Below are 16,276 nucleotides of genomic sequence, written 5' to 3' on the forward strand. Positions count from 1 at the left end.
GCTACTCGGGAGGCTGAGGCAGGAGAATGGCGTGAACCCAGGAGGCGGAGCTTGCAGTGAGCCGAGATAGTGCCACTGCACTCCAGCCTGGGCGACAGACAGAGCAAGACTCCACCTCAAAAAAAAAAAAAAAAAAAAAAAAAAAAAAAAAAAAAAAAAAAAAAAATAAAGTCAGAAAGTATGGAATAGATAGTAAAGACAAAGGAAAACTTCCAAAGGGAATGGGAGGTAGCAAAATGAAGTGAAGGAAAAAATAGTTTCGCATTCATTTGCCAATCAGATTATTCTAGATGTATATTCCAGGATTTGACTATTCAACTTTTAGAAGAACAGATAAAGCAGGAGGTCAGGACCGCCAGACAAAAAATTAAAGTGGTTCAGATCAGTAATAAATTCTAATGTGCTGGGCTGATATAAAATGCTATAATGAGTGGTCTTTCTTATTTCTTTAAAAAAATCTTTAAATTTCACCTGATATAACTCTAGCTAATGTGCTTCACAGAAATGAATGAGTCACTTACAAATTCACCAGTTGCATTTCTGCTTCTACTCCTTGTTTTACATTTTTATACAAAAAGTGTTAGTAAATGAATGCCATTTTAAATTACATGTTTTAAAATATCTCAAGTTTTACAGTCCAAAGAATAGCTTAAACAAGCACCTTTATATACTAACATCTCTAATATCTCTAATTAAAATAGTATTAGCTTTGAGGATAGCAGAGTAAAGAAAACCACAATTCATAAACTTACTAGTTATTATTCTCTGCTGTGGATATCATCCACTGTTTTTTTCTTAAGTGTAGCATATAGACATAACAATACTCGTGTTCAAGTAATATATGCAGATACATACGTGTGATACTATTATTTGTTTGCTTTCTTTAATCTTAGGTTGTTCAAAGATTGATAAAGTGCTACAAACACTTGACTTTGTGAGCTTTATGTATTCAGTCATTACAAGTAAGCTGTAGTGATGGCAATTAGTATAGCTGTGAACAGGTATGCTGATCATCTAGTCCAGCTTAATAGTCTCCGAAATGAAGAGATGAAATATGTTAGCTTAGCCAGAAATGTTATGTGTGTGAGTGTATGTGTGTGAGAGAGAATTTGCCCCAGAAAGAAATAACTGAAATGGCTGTAGGATCAAATAGTGACACAGACTTGCACATCCCCAGATTCACCAGACAGACCTTACACATCCTAACCTTCCAAGGAATGCTTTAAAGTCTCAAACATAGCCCATCAGCTTTCAGCAATTAATTAACCATGGCAGGATTAGTTCTAAATTTTGTTCCCCCAAGAAGGAAATCATTTTTATTCTGTCTTGACCACAGATTATTAATATAGCTGATGAATTATCTGTGCCTTATTCAAGTGTAATAAGCTCCATTTAAAGGAGACTCGGCTTCATACGATTTAATTTTAGTTAGTATCCAAAGGATAGTATTTCTCGGCAATTGACAGCTTGTTGTTAGTCACATGGTTTAGCTTTCTCCAAATTCATTTGAAAATAGTGCATTGTGTATGTTCTTCACTGTTAAAAGCAGGGATTAAAGAGGAAGTCATCCCAAAGTTAGTAAAAATTAGCGTAATGAGAATTTAAAAATATATTCCATGAGACACTTAAGTAGTGCTAGATATAGTCCAAGATTTTTGTTTGTTTGTTTTGGTAAAATGCTAAAAAGACAGTACATTGTAGAATATTCATTGTAGACATGCTTACATTTAGATGTCTTATATTCAGGGACTCTTATGATGATCTAATTCTTTGGCTTGCTATAAGAGAGCCCTTCCCTCTAATTCCTGATATTGGTTATTTGTTTGAAAATAAAACCTGTTAGTTCTCTGCAGTGCTGAGAATGTATTACCTAGTGCAACTCTGGCTGCAGATGCATCATAGTTGATCCAAAAAGACACCCAGGACAGAATTGTAATCAGTGTAGAAGGCATGTAGGTTTGCAAAATGAAGTAACCAATGTTTCTCTTTAGACGAAAACTTAGTGACAGCCGTGGATATGCTCCTGAGTTGAGAAACAAAAGACAAGTAATCAGACCATCATTTGGTTGGAACCATCTTCTTCCTTTCACAGCACCTCTAGTACCTTTTGGGGGAAACAACCTCACCTGTTGTGAACTCCACCTTCTTAGACACCATCTTGTAGTCAACAATTGAAAATTGAGGAAGTTCGATTTTATTAACACCAGTTACTGCCCCCTCTCCTCCATTCCAGTAAAACTCTATGTCATCAGTGGTATAGCCATCTGAAACCAATAAACACAGCACGGTTAAATAAAGTTTAGGAAATCATTTTGAATACCACCTGGGAGCTAGAGGAAAAATTCCCAGCAAAAAGGTGGTAAGGTGGCATTGCTTTAAATTAGGGTGGTATGCAGATCTCATGTGGAGTGCTATTTCTGATGATTTGGTAGTAGCTGCACTGAAAGAATGGGTGCATCTGGCTTTAGCGGACTTAAGCTCTGGATCATTTAGTGATAGCTGAAGTCATCGATGCAAATTTATTCTTATCGTATCTACTAATGTTCATTCTTTGGTTAAATTGGGGGATGGCTGAATTCTAGGTACCTGGACATGGCTTTGGCTATGTGCTACTTAACAACAACAATCGCACAGCAAGTAATAATAATTGAGCACATATTTGTTAAAAGGATAACAGGTAGTGCGAAGAGATGAAGTATAATGAAAGACTAAGTTTCTATATAGCCATTACATGATTAAGACATTAAAAACTGCATATTTCTTTTAGAAAATTTGGCAAGCTTTTATTCATATCCTTCGATTATAGCTAATATTATTATAGCTAGTATATGGGTAAAAGTCTTAGGACTATATAAATTCTTGATAATGCTTTTATATCTTTATACTTATGAGAGTGCACTTTAGTTAATTTAAGGGAAATGTGTAGGGAACTGTAGATTGTAGTAGAAGGGTCTGTCCTCAGGCCTTCAGCATGAAGGCCCTATGCTGATGGTCTAATCTCTTCCTCTTCCCACTCTGCTCCCACCTGGCAGTGTTCTAGCTGGGTTATCATTATGTGTAAGAGTAACTTGCTGAGTTGATGGGTGCAGCACACCAACATGGCACATGTATACATAGGTCACAAACCTGCACGTTGTGCACATGTACCCTAGAACTTAAAGTATATATAAAAAAGAGTAACTTGCATAAAAAGAATGTACGAATATATTTTAAAAATCTAAAAATAATTTAAGGCATATTTTACGACCACATTTTTCTCTACTAGCTAGAGACAAAGAAAATCTTTCTAAATTCATTTTCTATTTAGGTTCACCTCAAATAAAAAAAGCATAAAATCTTTTTTCCACTAGAATTGCTGGGGCTAGTGTTTCAAAGGTAACCACATAAGCTCTTTGTAGTGGACATCATGCTGACCTACTTTTGATTAAAGCCAGTAATACCTTTTCAAGAGATAGAAAATAATGTATTTGATATTTAGAAGTTGAATGCCAGGTGCCAAAGGGTCACCATCAACTTGTCCTTGCCAGAATGTAAGAAATTTTAAGCTATTCTTCCCCATTCTGCTTCCCGCTTTTAAAAAGGAAAACAAAACTATCTTAATTTTACTGCTTTAAACTGACTTCCAGATATAATCACCAGTGTTTGAAAGACTGAGACCCTCTTTACTATTGGACTTAGAATATTATCTACAGCGAACTAATTGGCATATTGGGGATTTTATCAAGTTTGGGTATGATTCTGTAAGACTGATTCTAAATATCTCCTTGAGAATTTGATTAAAACCTGCAAATAAATTCCACAGAAAAATATAGATAGATAGATAGATAGATAGATAGATAGATAGATAGATAGATAGATAGGATTCGATGGCAATTTCAGGACATCATGGATCCCATTCATGGAGTTTAGAATACAAAACTCCTGTCTCAGTTGAAATGGTTAGTGGCAATATGACAGCTTAAATTCAACCCAGACTTCTTCCTTTCCAATTCCAATTCAACCATGAGTTACCTCTCCTAAGCCCAGCAGGAAGTAGTATCTGGGGAATGTGAGTTCTCAGCCCTGCCTGGGTCCAGTGGACAATGGCATCATGGGATTTTCTTTCCCCCCTCAGCCACTAGAGAGAACCTAGGGACTGGTGGCATGGAGTCCTTGGGTGGGGATTAGAACAGCGGGATCCAAGAAGATAGCTGGGTGAAGGGGCTGTTGGGCCTGCTAAAGAAGGAAGCATATTACCACCTGTGTGATTGTCTGGAGGAACTCATCATCTCAGTCCTTTAGGGGGATGTGGGAAAGTTAAAAAGGTGGGTTGAGAAATCACCATACTGTTTTCCATAGATATTGTGCTAATTTACATTGCTACCAACAGAGCATAAACGTTTCCATTTCACAACATCTGTTGTTTTTTGACTTTTTAAAAATGCAATTCGATTTAGCAATCCCACTGCTGGGTATCTACTCAAAGGAAAAGAAGTCATTATATATAAAAGACTGCATTCATATGTTTATCACAACACAATTTACAATTGCAAAGACATGGAACCAACCTAAGTGCCCACCGACTGATGAATGCATAAGAAAAATGTGGCATATATATACACTATGGAATACTACTCAACCATAATGACGTGAACCCGGGAGGCGGAGCTTGCAGTGAGTGGAGATCGCGCCACTACACTCTAGCCTGGGCGACACAGGGAGACTCAGTCTCAAAATAATAATAATAATAATAATAGTAATAATAATGTATTTTGCAGCAACTTGGATGGAGCTGTACAGGCCATTATCCTAGATGAAGTAACCCAGGAACAGAAAACCAAATATTGCATGTTCTCATTTATAAGTGAGAGCCAAGCTATGGGTAGGCAAAGGCATACACAGTGGTGTAAGGAATGTTGAAAGACTCAGAAGTGGGGAGGCTGGGAGGAGGGTAAGGGATTAAAAAAATCACCTGTTAGGTACAATGTACACTATTTGGGTAATGGATACATCAATAACCCAGACTTCACCACTATATAATTCATCCATGTAAGTAAAAACCTCTAAAGTTACTGAAAATGACAGAGAGAAGAAAAGGCAGGTTGGGTCTCTCTGAATGAGAGACAGAGAGAGAGAGAGAGAGAGAGAGAGAGAGAGAGAGAGGAGACTACCTCCTGGTGCATCAGCAGGGGATGACAACTTGGCTGGAGCTCACCATGATTTCCATCTAGAACTTTGTTCCTTTTAAGGTGACCTGGCAGCTGGGTCCAAACCCCAAAGAATATGCAAGAAAAAATAACAATCCATATAAGAAACCCAGTAGCCCTAGAGAAGGAAAACAAGTGGAAAACTAGATTAGGTATCATCTAGTGAAAAGAACTGAGGAGGAAGCAAATAATAGCTTGAACTCTCCATTCCTCACTCTTGGTAAAAATATAGGAACACTTACAGATATCTGATTACAGCACAGGCAACTTTTTATTCTAAAACTCAATGTTTGTTTTGTTTTGTTTTGTTTTGTTTTTTAATATACGAAATGTCTTAGATAAATTGAAGAAAAGATGGCCACCGATGAGGCCAGAATTTGTGGCTTGGAAGACAATTTTATAGATATTTGGAAAGCATGAAGAAACTATAAAAATTTTGAATGACTCATCTAGGAGATCTAATATATGAATAGTGGGCATTCCTGAAAGAAGGGCGTTATATAGACAAGGAGCTATAATAAACAAAAAGAAAACAGAAATTCCCCAGAGCTTACTAAATAAATTATTTTGCAGATTGGCAAGCTCACTATATCAGGTCATCCCAATGTCGTTCCTAAACTCCAAGGGTGTAATAATAGTCTTAGAATCTTCCAGACAGGAAGTACAAGGGGTTTTCAAAGGAAAAAGTATTGAACTTCTTATACACAACGCTGGAAAGAAAAGATTATAGAATGACATCCACAGAACGTCTAGAATATAGGCATAAAGGACAGCAACTCTGAGACCCAAAAGTACTACTCCCTGCCAAAATACCACTTCTTTCCAGAGAAGATATACAAAGATTCAGAGGACATATCATTTAGGTACCTGCATGAGGAAACTTCTACGGAAGACTCTAATCAAACAGATGAATCAGGACAGATAAGGGAATCCACCTTAGAAACAGAGGAACTGTAAAGAATCATGACTAATCAATTCCATGCAAATTAATTTGAAAATGTGGATGAAATGGGTAATTTTCTCAGAAGAAAGCATTTTTTTAAAGCCCAAATAGGAGGCACAGAAAATCAAAACAGCTTGATTTCATCCCTACATACAAACAGATGTTTAAGAACTGATAATTCTATTGCTACTTAAACAGCTCCAAAGCATAGTCTAAGAATGAAAATTTCTAAATTATTTTCATAAAGCAGAACATATTAGCAAACAAAATCCAGCAGTACTTTAAATAATAAAGCATAATCAATATGGTTTATTCTGTTTAATATTAGAAAATCTAGTAATATACTTCATTATAATAACAAATCTAAGGAGAAAAAAAAACCATATGATTATTTATACAGATACTAAAATGGCATTTGATAACTTTCAACACCAGTTCTCTCTTTTAACAAAGCAAACAACATTATTCAATAAATATGAGAAAGAGCCAGGCTCCGTGGCTCTCGCCTGTAATCTCAGCACTTTGGGAGGCTAACGTGGGCGGATCACGAGGTCAGGAGATGGAGACCATCCTACCTAACATGGTGAAACCCTGTCTCTACTAAAAATACAAAAAATTAGCCGGGTGTGGTGGTGGGCGTCTATAGTCCCAGCTACTGGGGAGGCTGAGGTAGGAGAATGGCATGAACCCAGGAGGCGGAGCTTGCAGTGAGCCGAGATGGCAACACGGCACTCCAGCTGGGGTGATAGAGCGAGACTCCGTCTCAAAAACAAACAAACAAACCAACAAAAATTTAGCAGGGCATGGTGGAGGGCGCTTATAATCCCAGCTACTTGGAAGGCTGAGGCAGGAGAATCACTTATACCCAGGAGGCGGAGGTTGCAGTGAGCGGAGATCATGTCACTGCACTGCACTCCAGTCTGCGTGACAGTGCGAGACTCCGTCTCTCTCTCTCTCTCTCTCTTTGTCTCTCTCTCTCTCTCTCTCTCGCTCTGTGTGTGTGTGTGTGTGAGAGAGAGAGAGAGAGAGAGAGAAGATATTTCCTTCCTGGTCCCAAACCAGCATCATGTTTAGTGTGGAAACAGAAAACATTCCCATGACAGTTACGGAGAAGATGAGCGTGTCTACTACCATTGTTAATATTTAACATTGTTCTGGAAATACTAACCAATACATTAGACAACAGAAAGAAAGTTGAGGTACAGAGTTGGAAAGCTGCCGGTTAAACTATCAGGATTTGCAAATTATGCAATTGAATATTCAGTAAACCCCAAATAATTAACTGAAGAGCTATTACAAACAATAAGAATTTGGTAGGGTAATGGGGTATAAAATTACTATACACAAATTGATAACTTTAATATATAAAACGATAACTTATAATAGATGAAAAGGACCACTTAAAAATACAGACAAAATTATCCAGTAATAAATTTGGTCAGAAATATGCAAAACACATATGAAGCAACATTTAAAATAAATTTGAAGGCATGAAAGAAGCCTTGAACAAATAAAAGGCATAGCATATTTTTGAAAGGAAAACTCAACATCGTAAGTTTCACAATTTAATGATTGCCTCATAATGCCGATAGGATTTTTGTTTTGGGAACTAGACCAGATGAATTGAAAGTTAAAATAAACCCAAGAAAACTCTGAAAAAATAGCAGAAATAGGCTGGGTGTGTTGGCTCCCGCCTGTAATCCTAGCACTTTGGGAGGCCGAGGTGGGTAGATCACTTGAGATTAGGAGTTTGAAATCAGCCTGGCCAACATGGTGAAACCCTGTCTCTACTAAAAATACAAAAAAAGTTAGCTGGGTGTGGTGGCAGATACCTGTAATCCCAGTTACTCAGGAGGCTGGGGGAGGAGAATCGCTTGAACCTGGGAGGCGGAGGTTGCAGTGAGTCAAGATTGCACCACTGCACTGCAGCCGGGGCAATAGAGTGAGACTGTCACAAAAAAGAAAAATAAAAAAGTAGAAATAAGGGGCAACTAGCTCTACCAGGTAGTAAAACATTATACAACCTCAATAATTACAGCAGTGTGATCCCAGTGCTGGACTTGAAAGAAAGATCAATGGGTTACAATAAAAAATTCAGAACTAGTGCCAAATACATAGGAAAATTTAGAATATGATAAAAGTGGTACCTCAAATTATTGGGAAAAAGATAGTTTAAGAAATCATGCTGGCTGAGAAATTACTTGAAACAGCAGTTTGGACCCCTATTTCATGTCATAAACTATTGTAAATCTCAAATAAATTGTAGATCTATCTAGAATATGTAACTACGCTTATACCGCAAGAAAACATGGGAGAATTATTTTATACTACTGACATGGATGAGGCCTAAGTCTAACAAAGAATTCATAAATCATAAAAATGTAAAACATTCAGCTATATTAAAAAAGTGTGGCAACAAAAATCTATAAACAGAATCAAAAGCAAATAAGAGACAAAAAATAATTGCAGTTCATATTTACAACAAGGATTAATGTTCTTAATATATAAAAAAACTTCTACAAACAAAAAAGAAAATGACAAAAAATGAGAGTATAGTAAAAGGATATGAATGGAGAATTCATTGAAAAATAAAAATGCTCAAACTCATTTATAATCAGAGAAATGCAAATTAAAATTAAAACTGTATCAAGATACTCCCTTTTGACTTATAACTTGGAAAAAATCCACAAAGCGATAACATATTTTGCTCTGCATGTGGCGATGGAGCTACTGTCATGTTGCTGATGAGGATGTAATTTGTTATAATCCAAATGGAATGCAGTTTGCTTCAGCTATCAAAAGTATTAATGTATATACCCTTTCACCAAGCAACTCTTATTTTAAGAAATCATTGTTGAGGAATTACTGGAAAAAGTAGTTTGGATCACTCTTTCATGCCATGAACTATTGTAAATCTTAAATAAATTGTAGCTCTGTCTAGAGAATATAACTATAAAAATTTCTAGAAATTAATAATTAAAGAAATTTCTAGAAATTTCCTTCTAGAAATTTGTTTTATAGACTGAATTACACAATTGTGAAGAATGTGCATACAGGATTATTCATTAAAATACTGTTGTAATAGCAAAATATTTGAAACAACATAAATGTCCCCTGATATGGTTTGGGTCTGTGTTCCCACCCAAATCTCATCTTGAATTGTACTCCCATAATTCCTTCGTGTTGGGAGGGACCTGGTGGGAGGTAACCAAATAACAGGGGTGGTTTCCCCCATACTGTTCTCCTGACAGTGAGTAAGTCTCATGAGATCTGATGGTTTGATAAGGGGAAACCCATTTGCCTTGGCTCTCATTCTCTCTCTCTTCATCTGCTGCCATCCATGTAAGATGTGACTTGCTCCTCCTTGCCTTCTGCCATGGTTGTGAGGCTTTCTTGGCCACCTGGAACTGTAAGTCCAATTAAACCTCTTTCTTTTGTAAATTGCCCAGTCTTGGATATGTCTTTATCAGCAGCATGAAACAGACTAATACATCGTCCAATAGAAGAGTGGTTAACTAAATTATAAATTATAGCACATTAATGCACTATTATAAAGCCAGAAAGAAGAACAAGGAAGTTCTCATATATATATTATTTTAAAACTCTCAAAAATTCATTTTTAATTAAAAAAATCAAAGTTCAGAACAATGTTGCAACATGCTAATATGTGAGGGAAAAATCTGGGAAAAGCAGAAACATATTTGCATATACTTGTATGTGTATGAAAAAACTCTGGAGGGACAGATAAGGTAATTTTGGGGGGAAGACTAGGAAGATGGATGATAAGGATGAAAGAAAAATTTTCACTCTAAACTTTTAATATCTTTTGAGTTTTGAATTATGTGAGTAAATTAACAATCAAAAAATTAAATTACAAAGAAGGAAATCTTAGCATCCTATGTGTTTCCTACATGTGGGCAATGAGATTTCAAATACACACCTCCAGAAGATCTAGAATGGGGTTTATTAAGAAAAAATTTTATGAGCAGGGAGTGATATGGTTTCGCTCTGTGTCTCCATCCAAATCTCATCTCGAATTGTAATCGCCTGGAGGGAGGAGGGGCCTGGTGAGAGGTGATTAGATCATGGGTGTGGATTTTCCCCTTGCTGTTCACATGTGAGTGAGTTCGAATGGGATCTGATGGTTTAAAAGTGTGTGTGTGGCACTTCCCCTTTTGCTGTTTCTCGCTTTCCCCTGTTGCACCATGGTAAGATGTACTTGCTACCCCTTCACCTTCTGCCATGATTGCAAGTTTCCTGAGGCCTCCAAGCCTTTGTATAGCCTGTGGAACTGTGAGTCAATTAAACCTCTTTTCTTCATAAATTAAATACTCTCAGGTAGTCCTTTACAGCAGTGTGAGAACAAACTAATACAGGGAGGTAGTAGATCACCAATTGTTTCCCAAATTCTCATTATCCCATGGCTTAGGCTCATCAGGTAGCCTGGATGCCCTGTGGCCAATGTTCTAGTAGAAAGGAACCCTGCCTTGCAGTGCTGTACATGTCACATTTTTATAGTATTGCATGGGGTAGCCTTAGGAACTCAGCTACTGAGATCAGCTTCTGTGTCTGTTGAGTTAACTCAGATCTGCTGAGTCTGCTCACTTCCGGGGAGGAGGAAATGAGCTGCCGGCACCACCTGGACCTGTCTCTCCTCAGAGACAAAAAAAATTGCTTTTCTATCAAGTAACACAAAAATCAGATAAGTTAAAGAATTCACGATGCCCATGAGATAAAAACAAATCAATTGGTTTGGAAGAAGGGGAGTGCTGATGCCAAGCCTGAGAGAAATTTCTCCCATGGACTTTTTTTTTTTTTTTTTTTTTTTAATGTGATGAAAAATGCCTCAGCAAAATCCATTCAGGAAGATGGCGTGAAAGGTGAACGTTTTCATAAAGACAGATGGAACCAAAATAAGTAAAATTTAGTTTTTAAAAATCCTTTAAGGAGCCAAGACAATACAGTACAAATTTAAAGCTCTCTTCATGTCTGACTTATCTAGGCATGGACTTTAGTAGCATATCTAAATATCCTTTGCTCACCTTTATATGGGGCTGGAGTGGTCTTTCATTCAGTCAGGTTCCCGTTAAGTGCCTCACATTTCACAAATGAATAACCTATTCTGAACTAGAATGCACATGGTTTTGCTTTTAGTTAGCAACATAAAATAATTACACTGAATGTTTGTTAAGGAGGGAGTTTTAAACCAGTATCTAGAGACTCTGTGGAGAGAGATACTATTTATAGATCAAAGCCTAAATAGGAACCTTTGCTCTCGTCCCAGTTAAAGTCTGGATTTGCCAATAGCTTTTGACTTCATTATACCTGTTATTAGTTTGTGATCCTGGGTGGCCCATTATCAAGTAGGCAGTAAAAACAGGGCTGACAGAACACAGCTTCCATGTAAGCTTCAGAGTCACCCATCAGTGACGCTGGTGTGCTTACTTTCCCTTTCTGAGTGCTCTAACATGAGGTCTTTGCTGATTCTTCTCTGCCACAGACAACTTCTCTGGATTCAGTCTCTTATCTTTCTAGATATCCATCAGGATCCCTGATGAAGCACAGAACAATACCTAGTTCTTAGGGATGGCATCAAACATACCTAATTCTCTAAGCTGGCAAGCAAATCAATGGAAAATATACTTGACATTGCAATACACCTACTTGTAGTGCCTACTATGTATCAAACACTATCCTAGGCAGGAAGGATATGCAGTGGGTTAGGCATGGCCTTACTTTTCAGGGTCTCATGGTCTAATAGCAGTCTAAGCAAACTGTTGACCTAAGGGAGTTAAACTTCTCAGAGGATTTGACCAGATGGGTAGAGCAGGCCTGCCTGGCAGAAGGAGTAACATATAGGGTGAATACTGTATAAAGGGAATAATATAAAGGTTGGATGATGTCAGTGGGAAATTGTGATTTACTTCATGAAATTTACTCAATAAGCAACTCAATTTTAGCGAGAAAACTGAACTTTGGCAAAGTTGAATCCATACAAACACTACAAAATCCTCAACAATTTCAGTATGCAAAGAAAAAACTGGGCCAAGAAGTGTAAGGTAATTAGGTAATCAGGATTGAGTGTAGGGAGAGCTGTAGGTAGACTCCTATGGCCACTGGTCACAGTCCTTCCTGCTCCTAATTGACTTTTACAAACTCCCATTATACACATGCCTCGAAAAAAGCACAGAACCATGTTGAATTTTACCAGGTTTATCTGTGTTTCCCCCACTATGCTCTGAGCTTCTTGAGGTCAAGGACTGATTCTCATCATTTTTGCTTGCGATCAAAAGACTGAAGTAGTAAGTTCTAGGCTGAGCCACTAGCAATGACTCCGAGAACCACAGTGCAGATTGGCCCTTCAAAGGGACTGATCACCACATTCAGAAAGCTGCTAATCAGGTAGCTACAGCAACCACATTGACTCCAGGATCACAGAAAGCTAAAACCGGAATTCTTGGTTCCAGAACCATCCATGAGGTATGACCTGCACCAGCAAAACAGATGCTTCAAACACTGCTTCTGACGTGACTTGACTCCACCTAATCCAGAAAACTAAATTAGAGTCACCTCAGTTTCAAGAGAACCTGGGAGATGTAGTTAGCTTTCTCAAAGGAGGTCAGCATACATGCTAAACTAGCTAGATGGACTTCTGCTGTGTGCAACAGACACTGGATTGACATCCTTCCTTCTCTTCTAGGGAAGAAGTATTTGCTCCAGTATTGTGATTACCAGAGCTTTTTATCAAAACCTCTGTTGTAACCCGTGCCAATTATTTACTTGATATTTCTATGCTGCATACTCCATTTTCTATACTCTAGTCTGTACTGCTGGGGCTGGGCTTCCTGCTTCACTGGCTTCATGTTAGATGCTTCCCCTAGGAAAAGCTAGCTGAAGATTAGAAGATGGAAGGGAGAGGCTGGGCACAGTGGTTCATGCCTGTAATTCCAACACTTTGGGAGGCTGAGGCGGTCAGATCTATGAGGTCAACAGATGGAGACCATTCTGGCCAACATGGTGAAACCCTGTCTCCATAAAAACACAAAAATCAGCTGGGCATGGTGGTGCGCACCCATAGTCCCAGCTACTCAAGAGGCTGAGGCAGAAGAATCACTTGAACCTGGGAGGTGGAGGTTGCAGTGAGCTGAGATTGTGCCACTGCACTCCAGCCTCGTGACTGAGTGAGACTCCATCTCAAAAAAAAAAAAAAAAAAAAGGGTGGAAGGGAGAAAGAAGCTTCCTGATCCTGGCTCTTGCAGCTTGGTAGCACCTCAGTTTCTGGCCACTGCTGCCAGGGCAATTGAAGAAGTCACCTTTCTTTTGGCAATTCCACAAACAACTAGGACAATGCCTCTCATAGGATCACATCAGATTCAAACTTGTGTTCTACTGCAAGCGTGTTGGCAGCCTCTGACATCTGCCCGTTTAGCACTCTTTTCTCCTTCTCCCTTTGGCTTTTTTTTTTTTTTTTTAAGCCCTTCCAACCTTTGTAACAAAGTCTCTATTAAATACCCTTTTTGAAAAACCTTTAGTGGTTTCTACTTCCCAGATAGGATCCTGTCAGTTACATAGTACTGAACATACAATGCAGAATATTTCAACTGTTTCTATAGCTTTGTGTTTATCTCTACCCTTTATCTTCTCTATTCTTCATTATGTTATAAGCTCTTTGAGGAAAAGGGCCTTCTTTTATTCATTTAAAAAATTCCTGATGCCTAGAACAGATTCTGTCTATAGTAAAGTTTCAATACATATTTTTGAATAAATACGTTAATGTTTGCTGCTTAGAGTTTTGAGTTTATGGTCCCAAACTGGTAACCTGATAGAGGGACCTATTTGGTATATTCTTGAGCCTGATTTACTCCCTGATGAAAACAATTCTGTTCACAGAGGCCTTACAGGTAAGTCTGGGCACAAAGGAAATGGAAAAAGCTGTGTATTAATTTTAGGCTTACTGAGTTAACTAAGGTGACAGAAGTGATGGATTACCACCTCAGGCTAGTCTTTGAATTATAAGATCCTAGGTGAGAAACATGTAAGCACCAGTTAGCTGAGAGTCAATGATGGTTTGCCGTTTGCGGTTGAGGTGGGGAGAAGGGTGAGTCAAAACAGTACCTCACATTATCTCCCAACTTCTGAAGAGCAGCAGAGCATGTCAATACCGTACAAAATAAAAAAGGTGGACTATGACTACTGATCAATGCAGATTTTAATAATATTCAACAATTTATCCAGTCAGTGGTCTGGGTCTTTATATCCAAGCTCACACACACACTTTGTTTAACTAAAACCCATTAGGCTTAGTGTTCAAGGCATTGAGATAATTACAGATGATTTGGGGGAAAAAAAGAATGCTCATTCCTTTTTTTTTCTTTGAGACGGAGTCTTACTCTTTTGCCCAGGCTGGAGTACAGTGGGGTAATCTTGGCTCACTGCAACCTCCACCTCCCATGTTCAAGTGATTCTCCTGCCTCAGCCTCCTGAGTAGCTGGGATTACAAGCACGTGATACCACACCTGGCTAATTTTTTTATTCTTAGTGGAGACGGGGTTTCACCATGTTGGCCAGGCTGGTTTCGAACTCTTCAGCTCAAGATCCCCCTGCCTCGGCCTCCCAAAGTGCTGGGATTAGAGGCCTGAGCCACTGTGCCTGCCTGGTTTACTCCTCTCCAAGTAGAAGCTTGAGTTCTCATGGGAGCAATAATGGCAGTTAGATCCAAAGGAAAGAATACTGGCTTTGAAATATACTATTATTTCAAAGGTTACACAAGAACATTTTGCCACAGAGCGAGAACATCAATTTACTCACACCTAAACAACCTATTTTACCAAAGGTTTTCCTTTATGAGCCAGTGACTTCACACTGTGTCTCAGAGCTGAACACTTGGATACCAAGGATGTTGTTTCCTAGCAACAATAACTATACAGGAGCTCTTGAAATTTCCTTTCAGCCCCTGGGGACTTCTTAGTGGTGCAGAAAGTGCAGATAAAATTAAGTTGATGTCAGTGGATAAAGATGCATGGAGTTAGTACAATTGTAGAAGTATCTGGGATGTTAGTATTCCTTTGATACTTGAAACATTCTATTTTGGATGCATTTTCTAATTTGGAAATAAAAATTCCTCCCCACTGTGCTTAATAGAGCTAGGGGAATGGTCTAGTGTTGTACATAAATGTGTTTCAGCTAATGCAGACATTTAAGCTTCTAATCCATGGGTGGGTAGAAGTAAGTTTATGTCCTGTTGTGGAGCAGTTGTAACCCAATCTCAAATTTCATGGTGTGGATCTTGATTGGCTTAGGCCAATCATTAAAATATGGTGATTGGTTCAGGGTTAGGCAGCAATCCAGGTCTAAAACAATTATCTCATAGCAGTCCCCAGGCCAAATTAGTTGCTTGGCAATAGGCATGTAATCCAAGTTGATCCAGTCTCAAAGAAACCTAGGTTATTTTTCTTCAATAGTTGGAGGAAAGATAATTTCTTTTTCTCTTTTAGCTGTTGCAAACAAGAATGTTGAGTGGAGAATGCCTGGTCCTTACAGGAGCCAATATGTTTCCTTCCTGTTTACATCAGTTGCACCTAATTAAAGTGTCCTAAATGACACTCAAAATCAGCATTTCAACTATTGTTAGAAAATAACCTACTGAAATAAGCATAGTGGTCTTCCACTCCCTAATTCCTCTTACTCTTCCCACATGAGAGGAGACATATTAGGAATTTATCAATAGTTCTGCTGTTGTAGCAGTGTAGATCCTTTACATTACAGAGTCAATGGATATTTGGAATTGTGCATCTTAGCTTCAGATAAGACAGTCAACTGGGTTTAATTTTTCCAGTGGCTCCAGATCTGTGTAACAATTTTTCAAAAGGCTACTTTGGGTTCCTTTCCCATGGAACTTTGTATCTCCATGATACCCCAAGAAGCAGCAAATAAACTCTGGAAGCCAGATTTTTAAAACATTCTCACAGTTAAAGGCAAAATGCAACAACACGTTTAATGTTTGATTCCTGACAACACACTGTTTGAGTGGTCATCCACTGCTTACAGATAGCCATATCACTGTTTTCTCAGTAGTTAATTCGGTTTTTAGATAATTGTGAGAAAACATTTTCAATGGTCCATTTTCAAGGCATGAAAAATCTAAGCA

The 16,276-nt window shown here is 38.2% G+C and overlaps 1 protein-coding gene across 2 annotated transcripts in view; it reads right to left on the bottom strand.

Moving 5' to 3' along the window:
- GABRB1 (gamma-aminobutyric acid type A receptor subunit beta1) overlaps positions 1-16,276 on the bottom strand; it is a 439,513-nt gene that overhangs the window by 18,116 nt on the left and 405,121 nt on the right. For both annotated transcript variants that reach the window (XM_008017486.3, XM_038008562.2), the window contains exons 6-7: positions 2,127-2,264; positions 1,871-2,023 (exon numbers count right to left, since the gene is read on the bottom strand). In XM_008017486.3, the coding sequence (XP_008015677.1) occupies positions 1,871-2,023; positions 2,127-2,264 (291 nt within the window). The remainder of the gene's footprint in view (positions 1-1,870; positions 2,024-2,126; positions 2,265-16,276) is intronic.

The sequence above is a fragment of the Chlorocebus sabaeus genome, chromosome 27, assembly GCF_047675955.1.
Source record: "Chlorocebus sabaeus isolate Y175 chromosome 27, mChlSab1.0.hap1, whole genome shotgun sequence".
Lineage (NCBI taxonomy): Eukaryota > Metazoa > Chordata > Mammalia > Primates > Cercopithecidae > Chlorocebus > Chlorocebus sabaeus.